Raw genomic sequence first — 14,334 nt, forward strand, 5'->3', positions numbered from 1 at the left:
CCTTTAAGAGTGTGCTCCTAATCTCAGCTCGTTACCTGTATAAAAGACACCTGGGAGCCAGAAATCTTTCTGATTGAGAGGGGGTCAAATACTTATTTCCCTCATTAAAATGCAAATCAATTTATAACATTTTTGACATGCGTTTTTCTGGATTTTTTTGTTGTTATTCTGTCTCTCACTGTTCAAATAAACCTACCTTTAAAATTATAGACTGATCATTTCTTTGTCAGTGGGCAAACGTGCAAAATCAGCAGGGGATCAAATACTTTTTTTCTCCTCACTGTATGGACAAGGACATGGTGCATTCCATGGGTTAGGTTTGTTTACTTAGCCACTGCCACCACCTCCTAACTTTTGGGGTGAACTACCCCTTTAATGAGAGACCAGCCCTGAAATGATTGTTCTGCATTCCAATCTCAGCGTTAGTAATCGCCCCCCAGTGTGATGATTGTTGTGCCGCCTAACATGGCCAAGTCTAGTTCTAATGGAGTTTCTGTGTGTAGGCCACATGGCTATGACGACCAGTGGCGCTACTATCCTGGTTACGATGCCAGTTTTGACGATGACTACCGGCGGCAGAGGGACCCGTACAGGGACGATTTTGACAGACGGAGCGTCCACAGCGAACAGTCGGCCCACAGTCTACACAGCTCCCAAAGCCATCGCAGCCGACGCAGCAGCTTTAGCTCCCGCTCACAACAGGTTTGTGTGTCTATATGGATTTGAGAAAGACTGTCTTAATTTCCTCCCAGTGTTGGTACTTTTTTCTTTGTTTTTAGTGTGGGTCATCACATCTGTGTGTGAATCACTTTTGTGTTGTAGTTTCTTCAAACCATCCAAAATATTAACTAATGTACCCCCCTCTGCCCTGTAGAGCGAGGTGTATAGGTCCCAGCCTGACCTGACAGCGGTTTACGACCCCACTGTGTCTACCCTGCCTGTGGACTACTCCTATGGACAATACCCAGAGCAGACGGACCCCGGACAGAGCTTCAGCCAGTACCCCTACACCTCGGGCTACCAGGCAGACGACAGCACCTGGGTTGCCGCTGAGCAGCGTAAGAACATTGTTACTGGTAACATTCATTTGTCATTTCTGGTTTGCAGAATAGAAGAAAGAACCAGTAGGTGTTGAGTCCGATGAGTGATTCTGACTGATCTGGGGATTTTCCTGATTGCTGACCTTATCTGATTCTTGAAATGGCTTGTAGCCTTTTCCCCTCTGATTTGTCTCGATTGTGCTCGTCACAGTCCTGAGTAGTGGAAATTGGAACAGAATGTTCAGTCTGTTCAGATTTTGGATTGTTGATAAAGTTCTCCCTCTCCCCCCCAGCTCCTCCTCGTCCCGTTACTCCAGAGAAGTACTCGGTATCCCACCGCTGTGCCCGCTTCGGGCCAGGGGGTCAGCTGATCCAGGTCCTGCCCAACCTCCCCTCGGCCGGCCAGCCTGCTCTAGTGGAGATCCACAACATGGAGGTAACCCTGTGAACCCAACCCACAACCCAGCCTTCTGATCGGCTGAGGCCGGAATTCAATCGTCACCGATAGCGTTTCAAAGAGCACTGGAAATAATAAATCCATACTGGGATTCAAACAAATATTTGAAGTACGGGTGTGGCTTTGTGTCAATAATATCCCATGGTAATATCCATGTGATGTCAATCTTTAAATACACAGGGAGGTGATGGGATGTCCACTAAGCAGCTTGTGAAGTGTGTTGGCCATAATGAGGTTGACATCTTCAATACAGCATAAATAACCTGAGAAGAATGTTGTAGTTCAGGCAAATTCAAATCTGGACCTTGAAGCCAGTAACACTGCTGATTTTCATTCTTCCTCTCTAATCAAGGACTGATTTAGACCTGGAACACCAAGTGGGTGCAATTAATTATCAGGTAGAACAGAAAACCAGCAGTACTCTGGATCCTTCAGGGTCTGATTTGAATACCCCTGATGTAGTAGGTAGTTGTGCTATGGGCTCTTACTTACTTTAGGTCAGCTAGGTGCTGAACATGGCCCTGGTGTTTCACCGTCTGCTTCGGTGGTGTTGATGCTTCTGATGAGTCAGCTAGTCTGTGTAAGACATCCTTAACTGGGGGTCTGTCATTGATTGTTGTGAGAAGGTGTGAGGAACGATCAGCATTTTAGCACATGGGTGTAAGGATACGAATGGACTGAGATTGGCAATGACTAGAGGAGATGGCGGTTCACTTGCAGCTCATGTATCATCAGACGGATACAGAACTGAACATGCATGAAGGATTTACCACAGCTGAATTCTGTATATAGCATATTTTATACCCGACGTAAGTACGCAACGCAAGTACGCCATTAGCTACGCAAAATTGCTTTCTTGCGTAGTTGCATCGTGTTACAGATTTTGACCTGCACACTTGTGTGTATTTTTGTGACGTAAGTACGCAGGACAGCCATTTTGCACAGCTAATAAACTAGGCTGTTATAGATTAGGCAATACAGATGCTAAACAAAGTCATTGTTTTATTATCCACCATAGGAAAAAACACAATTTGATTAGATTGTGAAAGTATGACCATTAAATGTCCTTTTGAAGTGTAATTCTCGAACATCTCTTGTTCTTCCTACAGACGATGCTGCAGGACACACCAGACCAGTCCGAGCTGCGCTCCTTCCCCGGACCGCTTTTGAAGTAAGAGCGCTTTGACCTTTCACCCTTAACCCCTAATGCCTAGTCTCCTAGGATGAGATAAAGATTAGGCTAGATCCTAGCTAGTCTCTAACCCCAACTGCTTAGCTACGTGTTCTACCTGCTTGTCGGTCTGTGTGAGATTGATTACATTGCAGGCGGACTATGCAGAAGGATTGATCTACAAATCAACTTGTATCCCAAATTCTGTGATCAAAATGAGCAATTCTGTGCCTCGCCTTGCTCAAACTGGTTCCCTCAAACAAGCTGTGTGTTACTTCTCACAGGGAGGAGACTCACAAGGTCGACGTGATAAAGTTCTCCCAGAACAAAGGCCTGGAGTGTGCCCGCAACAACGACCTCCTGGACAAGGACTCGGCTGCCCTCCTCTGGGACTTCATCGTGCTGCTGTGTAGGCAGAACGGGGTAAGACTGGTGGTCGGAGGTGGGACAAGACTCTTAGATTATATATATAGTTTCAATGTCTGTTTATTACAGATGCATTAAAAGACAACAACAAAAAGATAAACATGGTATAGACCCTTCAAATTCAAATTTGGACCTTGAAGCCAGTTCCACTGCTTTTTTTTATATTCTTCCCTTCTAATTAGGGACTGATTTAGACCTGGGACACCAGGTGGGTGCCATTATCAGGCAAAACAGAAAACCAGCAATATATCTGGACCTTTAAGGGTTGGATTTAAATAACCCTGTTATAGACCGTTGCATCGAGCATACACAGACCGTTGCATCAGACATACTTGTGTGTACAGTGCATTCTGAAAGTATGCAGACCCCTTCCCTTTTTCCACATTTTGTTACGTTACTGCCTTATTCAAAAATGGATTAAATTAATTAATTTCCTCATCAATCTACACCAGGGGTGCCCAACCAGTCGATCGCGATCTACTGGTCGATCGCGGAGTGCTTGCCAGTCGATCGTGAGATGATTATACATCTACACAAATTCAGCCACACAAATCAATGCCTATAATCTCTTTATGTTTTAATGTTCGACAGTCCTCCATTCACAGCAATGTCTGAAAAGTCACGTGATTTACATAAAATATGACCAGTCCCTGCCCACTTATTGACGTATGCCTACTTAGTGCGGTTAGATGCCGCCCGCCAACTCCAAGTCGAGGTCACGGTGATGCCAGGCAGGTAGCTAGCTAGCTAACTTTGTAGCCAGATTAGTTCTTAAATTGTGTGGTGGACAGCAGCAATAATGAGTGAAGGGAAGGATACAAAAAACAGAAAACGTATCATTTTCACAAGGAATGGGAGGAGGATAATTTTTTCGTCATGTCAAACTCAAAATGTGTGTGCCTCATCTGCCATAATAGCATCGCTATTCCAAAGAAAGGTAACATAGAACGACATTTTAAAACCACACACAAAACCCAAGAAAGAGATTTTCCAGCAAAGACTGAATTACGAAGAAGAAAGGTACAAGAACTAAACAATCAACTGGCAGTGCAGCAGTCCATTTTCATAAGGCCTGTGACCAAAGGGAAGGCGGCAACCATAGCATCTTATCGTGTGAGTCACGTTCTTGCTAAGCATAAAAAGTTGTTAAAAAGAAAAAAAAGAAAAGCCATTTAGCAGACGCTTTTATCCAAAGCGACTTACAGTCATGCGTGCATACATTTTTTGTGTATGGGTGGTCCAGGGGATCAAACCCACTACCTTGGCGTTACAAGCGCCGTGCTCTACCAGCTGAGCTACAGAGATTATCAAAGAAGCATTTATTGAGGCTGCAGACTCGCTGTTTGTGGATTTTAAGAATAACATTCAGTTGTCCAGAAATATGGTGACAAGAAGATGTGAGGGAATAGCGGAGAACCTCGAGGATCAACTGAAGAAGGATATCGACAACTGCGAGTATTATTCCCTCCAGTTTGAAGAGTCCACAGAAATGGTAGATGTGGCACAGTTATGCATTTTCATCAGAATGGTATTTGACAACATGAGTACAAAGGAGGAACTACTCGCCATTTTGCCACTGAAAGGACATACAATATATTTTGTATGCTTTTTATGGAGTTTGCTAGCAAATTCCAACTTCCCTTTTGTAAGCTTGTCTCCATTACTACCGATGCGGCGCCTGCTATGGTAGGCCGCATTAGTGGGTTTGTTGCATTGTACAAACGAGATTATTCTTTCCCGGACTTTCTTAGTTATCACTGCGTAATTCATCAGCAAGCTTTGTGCGGGAAGATGTTAAACATGAAAGAGGTGATGGATGTTGCGATGAAGATTGTGTGTTCTATTCGAGCAAGAAGCCTACAGCGGAAGCTATTTTGCGCTCACTTACAAGAGACTGAAGCGGAGCACACAGACCTGCTGCTGCACACGGATGTGCGGTGGCTGAGCCGAGGTACATTTTTAGGGAGATTCAGTTAGTTGTTGCCTGAAATCAAGGAGTTTTTCAAGGTCTCCAAACATGCAGAATATGCTCAGCTAGAGGACACAGTGGCTCCTGGATGTAGCTTTTCTCACTGACCTAACTTACATTCTTAATGAATTGAATGTAGAGCTGCAAAGAAAAGGCAACCGTAATCGACATGATCAGCTCTGTGAACACTTTTAAATGCAAACTACAACTGCTCACAAGAAAGCTGCAATGTAAGGACCTGCACTTCTTTCAACACATGCGTTCAGAACTTGAACGTCAGGGCAAGGATACAGCACAACTTGACAGTGCACGTTACGTGGAGCAAGTCCAGAGCATCTTATCTGAGTTTGACAGTCGTTTCACTGACTTTGCATCACTTGAGCCTATTGCCACTTACGTGCTTTCCGTTTGGCACAGACATAAATGTGGAAGTCATTGCCTCCAAAATGGGATCACTTTCTCAGTTGGACACAACTATAGCAGAAACTGAAATTCTCACACTTCAAAATGACATTCAGCTGAAATCCAGGGCAACCACTGAGATGAAGTAAGAGTTCTGGGAGCTACTGCTAGAGGAGAAGTATCCCAACATAAGAAGATGTGCTCTCAACTTATCAGCCCTTTTTGGATCAACCTACCTTTGTGAGTCTACATTTTCTCACATGAAGATAATAAAGTCCAAGTACAGATCTACAGTCGTGGTCAAGTTTTGAGAATGACACAAATACTAATTTTCACAAAGTCTGCTGCCTCAGTTTTGATGATGGCAATTTGCATATACTCCAGAATGTGATGAAGAGTGATAAGATGAATTGCAATTAATTGCAAAGTCCCTCTTTGCCATGAAAATGAACTTAATCCCCCCCAAAAAATTCCACTGCATTTCAGCCCTGCCACAAAAGGACCAGCTGCCATCATGTCAGTGATTCTCTCGTTAACACAGGTGAGTGTTGACGAGGACAAGGCTGGAGATCACTCCATCATGGTGATTGAGTTAGAATAACAGACTGGAAGATTTAAAAGGAGGGTGGTGCTTGAAATCATTGTTCTTCCTCTGTTAACCATGGTTACCTGCAAGGAAACACGTGCCGTCATCATTGCTTTGCACAAAAAGGGCTTCACAGGCAAGGATATTGCTGCTAGTAAGATTGGACCTAAATCAACCATTTATCGGATCATCAAGAACTTCAAGGAGAGAGGTTCAATTGTTGTGAAGAAGGCGTCAGGGTGCCCAAGAAAGTCCAGCAAGCGCTAGGACCGTCTCCTAAAATTGATTCAGCTGCGGGATCGGGGCACCACCAGTGCAGAGCTTGCTCAGGAATGGCAGCAGGCAGGTTTGAGAGCATCTGCACGCACAGTGAGGCGAAGACTTTTGGAGGATGGCCTGGTGTCAAGAAGGGCAGCAAAGAAGCCACTTCTCTCCAGGAAAAACATCACGGACAGACTGATATTCTGCAAAAGGTACAGGGATTGGACTGCTGAGGACTGGGGCTACCATCAGCGCTACCATCAGTCCTGTGTCATGCCAACAGTAAAGCATCCTGAGACCATTCATGTGTGGGGTTGCTTCTCAGCCAAGGGAGTGGGCTCACTCACAATTTTGCCTAAGAACACGGCCATGAATAAAGAATGGTACCAACACATCCTCCGAGAGCAACTTCTCCCAACCATCCAAGAACAGTTTGGTGATGACCAATGCCTTTTCCAGCATGATGGAGCACCTTGCCATAAGGCAAAAGTGATAGCTAAGTGGCTCGGGGAACAAAACATCGAAATTTTGGGTCCATGGCCAGGAAACTCCCCAGACCTTAATCCCATTTGAGAACTTGTGGTCGATCCTCAAGAGGCGGGTGGACAAACAAAAACCCACAAATTCTGACAAACTCTAAGCATTGATTATGCAAGAATGGGCTGCCATCAGTCAGGATGTGGCCCAGAAGTTAATTGACAGCATGCCAGGGCGGATTGCAGAGGTCTTGAAAAAGAAGGGTCAACACTGCAAATATTGACTCTTTGCATAAACTTAATGTAATTGTCAATAAAAGCCTTTGACACTTATGGAATGCTTGTAATTATACTTCAGTATACCATAGTAACATCTGACAAAAATATCTCATAACACTGAAGCAGCGAACTTTGTGAAGACCAATACTTGTGTCATTCTCAAAACTTTTGACCACGACTGTACTATGACTGATGACCACCTTGTGGCCTGTATGAGACTTGCAACAAGCTGACTATGAAAAACTACTTGCCTCCACCCAATGCCAAAAGTCACACTAAGGTAGGAAATGAAATTAGTTGCACTTATTTGTGGAAAACATGTTATTGGTCCACATTATATTTGGGTATCAAATAGGTATCATAGCGGCAGGTCCATACTCAGTGGTGTGTTGCGTTTCATACATTTTGTTGGTTGGTTTAGATTTAGAGACTGGTAGATCTCATCAGGCTGGCAAATGAAAAAGTAGATCTCACATCAAAGAAGGTTGGGCACACCTGATCTACACACAATACCCCATAATGACAAAGCGAAAACAGTTTTTTAGAAGTTTTTGCAAATGTATTACAAATAAAAAACAGATACCTTATTTACGTAAGTATTCTGAACCTTTTCTATGAGACTCGAAATTGAGCTCGGGTGCATTCTGTTTCCATTGATCATCCTTGAGATGTTTCTACAACTTGATTGGAGTCCACCTGTGGTAAATTATATTGGTTGGACATGATTTGGAAAGGCACACATGTCTATATAAGCTCCCACAGTTGACAGTGCATGTCAGAGCAAAAACCAAGACATGAGGTCGAAGGAATTCTCCATAGAGCTCAGAGACAGGATTGTGTCGGCACAGATCTGGGGAAGGGTATGAAAAAATGTCTGCAGCATTGAAGGTCCCCAACAACACAGTGGCCTCCATCATTCTTAAATGGAAGAAGTTTGGAACCACCAAGACTCTTCCTAGAATTGTCCGCCTGGCCAAACTGCGCAATCGGGGAGAAGGGCCTTGGTCAGGGAGGTGACCAAGAACCCGATGGTCACTTGGGTGACAGAGCTCCAGAGTTGCTCTGTGGAGATGGGAGAACCTTCCAGAAGGACAACCATCTCTGCAGCCCTCCACCAATCAAGGCCTTTATGGTAGAGTGACCAGACGGAAGCCACTCAGTAAAAGGAACATGACAGCCCACTTGGAGTTTGCCAAAAGGCACCTAAAGGACTATCAGACCATGATAAACAAGATTCTCTGGTCTGATGAATCCAAGATTGAACTTTTTGGCCTGAATGCCAAGCGTCACGTTTGGAGGAAACCAGGCACCATCCCTACGGTGAAGAATGGTGGTGGCAGCATCATGCTGTGGGGATGTTTTTCAGCGGCAGGGACTGGGAGACTAGCCAGGATCAAGGGAACGATAAACAGAGCAAAGTACAGAGAGATCTTGATGAAAACCTGCTCCAGTGCGCTCAGGACCTCAGGACACCTTCCAACAGGACAGCGACCCTAAGCGCACAGCCAAGACAATGCAGAAGTGGCTTCGGGACAAGTCTCTGAATGTCCTTGAGTGGCCCAGCCAGAACCCGATCGAACATCTCTGGAGAGACCTGAAAATAGCTGTGCAGCGAAGCTCCCCATCCAACCTGACAGAGCTTGAGAGGATCTGCAGAGAAGAATGAGAGAAACTCCCCAAATACAGGTGTGCCAAGCATGTGTCATACCCAAGAACAGTCTAGGCCAGGGGTGTCAAACGTCCGGCCCGCGGGCCGGATCAGGCCCGCAAACGGGTTTAATCCGGCCCGCGAGATGATTTTGTAAAGTATAAAAATGAGCTGCAATTTTTCAATAAAATAAACTGCTGTTCCAATTGTGTCCACTGGATGGCGCAATAGCAATTGTGTTAAGCAAGCAAACTGTTTATACCGGGGCAGAGCAAATAGGTCAAGCAAGTGCAGCCAGTCCGGATGAGCTACTTTGTTTTGCCCGCGATATTTATTACGGCTTCTACTTTTAACATTATGTGCTTTGGCGCCCTCATTGCCCCAATATGTCTCTGTCAAAAAAGAGAAAAGTGGACGCAGAGTGCAGAGTGTTCCAAGAAAAATTGTCATCCTTCTATTTATTCACGGAATTGAATGGGAAAGCTGTATGTTTGGTGTGTTCACAGCATGTTGCAGTGCTGAAAGAATATAACCTTCGTCGCCACTATGTGAGTCTTCATGCCGACAAATATGACAACTTTCAAGGACAGCGGAGAAGAGAGAAGGTGAATGAACTGTTGGTGGGTCTGAAGAAACAGCAGTCTGTTAACTCACAGCCAAGACATCAGTGACGCTGCAGTGAAAGCTAGCTACCTCATTGCTAATGAAATCGCAGTGGCTTCAAAACCATTTAGTGAGGGTGAATTTGTAAAAACATGCATGATGAAGGCAGCAGAGATTGTGTGCCCTGAAAAGCACCAGGCTTTTGCAAATATCAGCCTGACAAGAAACACAGTTGCAGACAGGATTTCTGATCTTTCAGTGGATTTGGACAGCCAGTTGAAGCAAAAAGTAAAGTCATTTATTGCGTTTTCGGTTGCAATTGATGAAAGCACGGACATTACAGATGTTGCACAACTGGCCATTTTCATCCGCGGAGTTGATGACACATTGACCGTCACAGAGGAGTTCGTGGAGTTGGTGCCGATGACAGATACAACGACAGCAGCTGATATTTTCACTGCACTCGTCGGCGCGCTGGACAGGGTCGGAGTGGACTGGTCCCGCGCTGTCAGCCTGGCTACAGATGGTGCGCCCTCAATTATCGGGAAAAAAGCAGGCGTTGTGACAAAGTTCAGAGAGAAAGTGCAATCTGCAAATGGAGGACGTGATTTTTGGACATTTCACTGTATTTTGCACCAGGAGGCTTTGTGTTGCAAGTCATTAAAGATAGATAACGTCATGAAGGTGGTCATCCAAACTGTTAATTTAATCCGATCCAGAAGCCTGAATCACCGTCAGTTTGACAGCCTTCTCAGAGAGAAAGACCACATCTATGGCCTGCCATACCACACTGAGGTAAGATGGTTAAGCCGAGGTGCTGTGCTGAGGCGTTTCTTTGATTTACGAGAAGAAATTGAACAGTTCATGGAAGAAAGGGGCAAACCAGTGTTAGAATTTAATTCCGCAGAATGGATGCAGGACCTTGCATTTATGGTGGATGTTACAGAGCACCTGAATAACTTGAACAAACAGCTGCAAGGGCGCAAAGTTGCCACGCAGTATTATGACAGCATACGTTCTTTCAAGTTGACGCTGTCATTGTGGGAGACGCAACTCGCCGGTGGTGATGCAGCTCACTTCCCCTGTCTGAAAAATGTGTGCGCGACCCAACATGTGGCAGACATGAAGCGGTTCAAAGATAAAATAACGGGACTGTTAAGGGAGTTTGAGCAACGCTTTCAGATTTTTGGTGAACTGGAGAAAGACTTAAAAGTTTTTTGTTCGCCATTCACCGTGAATCCCTCTCATCTGCCCGTCAGCATCCAACTTGAAATAATAGACATGCAGTGTGACTCGGATTTGAAGGGCAAATTTGCCGCAGCTGGCTTGGACACATTTTATCAGAATCTCTTGCCAGGTTACCCCAACTTGACAGCCCTCGCTGCAAAACTGTTGTGTATGTTTGGAACCACATATCTTTGTGAGCAAGTTCTCTGTAATGAGCATAAATAAAACAAAGCTGCGCTCAAGGCTCACGCACAAGCACTTGAATCACATCCTGAAGTTGGCTGCCACTCAGGATGTGACGCCTGATATTGATGCGCTGGTGAAAGCTAAAAGATGCCAGGTATCAGGAGTCAAATAAACTATGCAACCCCACTTAAAGTGCTGCATGAGACACCCTGATATAGTTCTGTGATCTGTGATATACTTCTGTGAATCACTGAGGCGTTGTGTGTTTGTGTGTTGTTTGTCCTCAGAATTTCAAATAACTTGAGGTGTTTTATGATTAATAGTGATGTTGTGCTTTTGGACACACTGTCCTCAGGCTCCAGCTTTATGTTTATATGTTTTTATGTTGATGTGCTATTGTTTTTAATTGATTTTATTTTATTTGTATATTTAACCTATTCTTGACTCTGTGGTTCTTGCACTTGTTTGGGGAACAGGATTTCATTATTTGTATCTACATTTCTGCCTGAGAAATGACACCCTGATATAGTTCTGTGATCTGTGAAACGGTTATTTGAATCACTGAGGCATTGTGTGTTTGTGTGTTCTTTTTCTTTAGAATTTTCAAATAAACTTCAGGTGTTTTATGATTAATAGTGATGTTGTGCTTGTACTATTTTGGACACACTGTCCTCAGGCTCCAGCTTTGTTTTATATTGATAGTATTAAAACAAAGAAAACAATCTGAAGTTGTTGTTTTTAAGTTATATATACCATGATTTTACCGGTCCGGCCCACTTGGGAATAGATTTTCCTCCATGTGGCCCCTGAGCTAAAATGAGTTTGACACCCCTGGTCTAGGTTGTAATCGCTGCCGAAGGTGCTTTAACAAAGTACTGAGTAAAGGGTCTGAATACTAATGTAAATGTAATCATTTCTAAAAATCTGTTTTTGCCTTGTCATTATGGGGTATTGTGTGTAGATTGATTGATTGAGGGGGGGCAAAAACAATTTAATCAATTTTAGAGTAAGGCTGTAACGTAACTCTCTGACAACAAGCAGTTTAAACTCGCCATTTGCATTTGAGGTTTGGTCCAACAATCGTCATATGGACATAGAAACACTTCCACATAATTTTTCTGTAATAGATGAGAACTTAACCTTTCTAACGATACCCTTTTTCTGTCTCAACTCAAAATGTAGAACAAAGCAGACCTTACTAAAACGCGAGTATCAATGAACATGTTGTGGAAAATGTATGCTCAGTTTCTGACGCGCGTGGCATTCGAATATTCCTGACCGTTAGAAATGTAGTGTATTGACCATTAATTGTGCAACAAAGCTTAGAAAGTAGAACAAAATTGAGATATATATTGTGACCCACCCATAAGTTTGAAAGAATCAAGATGATTTTTAGGTCATATAGCCCAGCCCTAGCATGGGGTAATTGTCTTGCTGGAAGATCAACTTGCGGCCAAGTTTCAGCCACCTGGCAGAGGCAACCAGGTTTTTGGCAAACAAATTATTTTCTTTGAGCAATTGTATTAGTGTAAAATATGTTTTTATTATTTTTATAGTATTTTTTGCTCATCTTAATAAAGGGTGCCAATAATTTTGGTAATGACTGTGGTGTAGACCTATATCTAAACAAACCTCTTTCTCCCTCTTCCTCGATCTTCCCTCTCTCTCCCTTTCTCTCAGACCGTGGTTGGGACAGACATAGCTGATCTGTTGCTGAAGGAGCATCGCTCAGTGTGGTTGCCGGGCAAGTCGCCTAATGAGGCCAACCTGATTGACTTCAACAACGAGCCACTGGCGCGGGCCGAGGAGGAGCCTGGGACGGGACCACTGTCCCTCCTATCAGACACCTTCATGATTGTCCCCGAGAACGTCGGCAAGGAAACGGAGCGCTTCAGGGAACTGCTGCTATTTGGTCGCAAGAAGGTTTGAATGCCATCTACCTTGAATTTACTGGTTTATGTTAAGGGGGAGAGTAGGAGGAAATGCATCTTTTTAGGAGACAATGTGAAAAACATGCATCGTGAGATTGTTGCAGAATCGAATGAGAACTTTAATTACTTCCAAAATGCAGTGCAAAGCAGGATAAAATTGCAGAACAACGTGATTGTATGGGAACTTAGTTAACCCATTTAGGGTATATTTAGAAAGTATTTTGACTGTGTTGTGATTATGTGTACTATAGCTATACGTGTTAGATCCTTTTTACTACCTGTGCGTGTGTAGGATGCCCTGGAGGCAGCCATGAAGGGAGCTCTGTGGGGCCACGCCCTGTTGTTGGCCAGTAAGATGGACAGCCGGACACACGCTCGCGTCATGACCAGGTGGGTGAAGAGAAAGCATGCAACGGCTTTAGTCAGGGGCTTCAGCAAAAAAAGACGATTCTGAACACTGATCTATGCTGCTAGCCTGGTCCCAGATCTGCCAAACATAGCATGATAACAATCATAGGAGTTGGCTATACAGCAACAGATCTGGGACCAGAGGGGTATACTACGAATCTAGCTAGATCTACTCAGGGTTTTCTAAAGCTAGCCAGCTTCAGTTAGCTTCACAAGCTCAGGCTTCATCCATGTTACGAAGGTGAATTGTGATCCTACAGCTACCGCTAGCTTGAGTAGAACTCGGGCCATGCTTGTAACTGCGCGTACATATTGCAAGTGGTCACCCCAGCTAGTCAAACGCCAAACTCTTCATTGAGAAAATGCCAAACCATCAATCCATGAGTGAGTCAGTGCCACATTTTAATTATTTCAGAAATGAAAATGAAAGAAAAGATATTCAGCAGGCTATGGTGGGAAATTGGCTATTAGAAGACCGTCTTTCTTTTTTTACTCGTATCATTAACGCCATCTTTGGTGTGAAATGCACAATCACCTTTATCCCCTCTATCGAGATTTGTTTAAAATTAAATTATATGAAAGTTTCACTGTGCTTGAAGTTTCAAATTCACCCTGTCATAAATGTGTAGTGTGATTTGTATTTGGATACAACCATTTTTAACACAAGAACATTTTAAATATTTAATTAGGAGTCTTCCTCAATTATGGTCAGGAGAATGAGGGGATGACACACTCTTTGCGAGATGGAGGGAATCTAATTGGTCCTCTACTCGAGGCTCAAACACTTCATTCAAGATAAGTGGAGTTAGCCCTGAGTTAGCCTTCCCCAGAGCAGGTTAGTTCTGAAGGATTCGTTACCATAGGAAAAAAAAGGTGCGCCACTCGGTTATCCCGAGTTCAACTCCGAGTTGACCAAAGTTAGCTCGCTAACTCCTCTATCCAGATTCGTAGTACACCACTCAAGGTTTCAAAATACAAATCAATTTTAGAATAAGGCTGTAATGTAACAAAATGTGGAAAAATTAATGGGGTCTGAATACTTTCCAAATGCAGTGTATACCAGAGCATATGAGCGGAGTGGAGCGGTGAGAATCTCAGCTCCTCGCTCACGGAGCTGTTCACCCCTCCGCTCCCCCCGCTCAAAGCCACATCAGGCCAGTCCGCTCATTATGGCTCAGCGCTCAACGCAGTTTGCATCGCGCTCCACTCAAATCGCCCCCCGCTCACTCCAAAAAAGGAACAAAATCTGCATGCATTTCACTTT

General features: G+C 44.0%; 1 protein-coding gene across 1 annotated transcript in view; it reads left to right on the forward strand.

The window, feature by feature from the left end:
• sec16a (SEC16 homolog A, endoplasmic reticulum export factor) overlaps nucleotides 1–14,334 on the forward strand; it is a 79,181-nt gene that overhangs the window by 23,129 nt on the left and 41,718 nt on the right. Inside the window, exons 6-12 of the mRNA XM_045225220.1 lie at nucleotides 504–702; nucleotides 875–1,058; nucleotides 1,334–1,476; nucleotides 2,607–2,668; nucleotides 2,953–3,091; nucleotides 12,412–12,654; nucleotides 12,955–13,052. Of these exons, the coding sequence (XP_045081155.1) occupies nucleotides 504–702; nucleotides 875–1,058; nucleotides 1,334–1,476; nucleotides 2,607–2,668; nucleotides 2,953–3,091; nucleotides 12,412–12,654; nucleotides 12,955–13,052 (1,068 nt within the window). The remainder of the gene's footprint in view (nucleotides 1–503; nucleotides 703–874; nucleotides 1,059–1,333; nucleotides 1,477–2,606; nucleotides 2,669–2,952; nucleotides 3,092–12,411; nucleotides 12,655–12,954; nucleotides 13,053–14,334) is intronic.

The sequence above is a fragment of the Coregonus clupeaformis genome, chromosome 15, assembly GCF_020615455.1.
Source record: "Coregonus clupeaformis isolate EN_2021a chromosome 15, ASM2061545v1, whole genome shotgun sequence".
Taxonomy (NCBI): domain Eukaryota; kingdom Metazoa; phylum Chordata; class Actinopteri; order Salmoniformes; family Salmonidae; genus Coregonus; species Coregonus clupeaformis.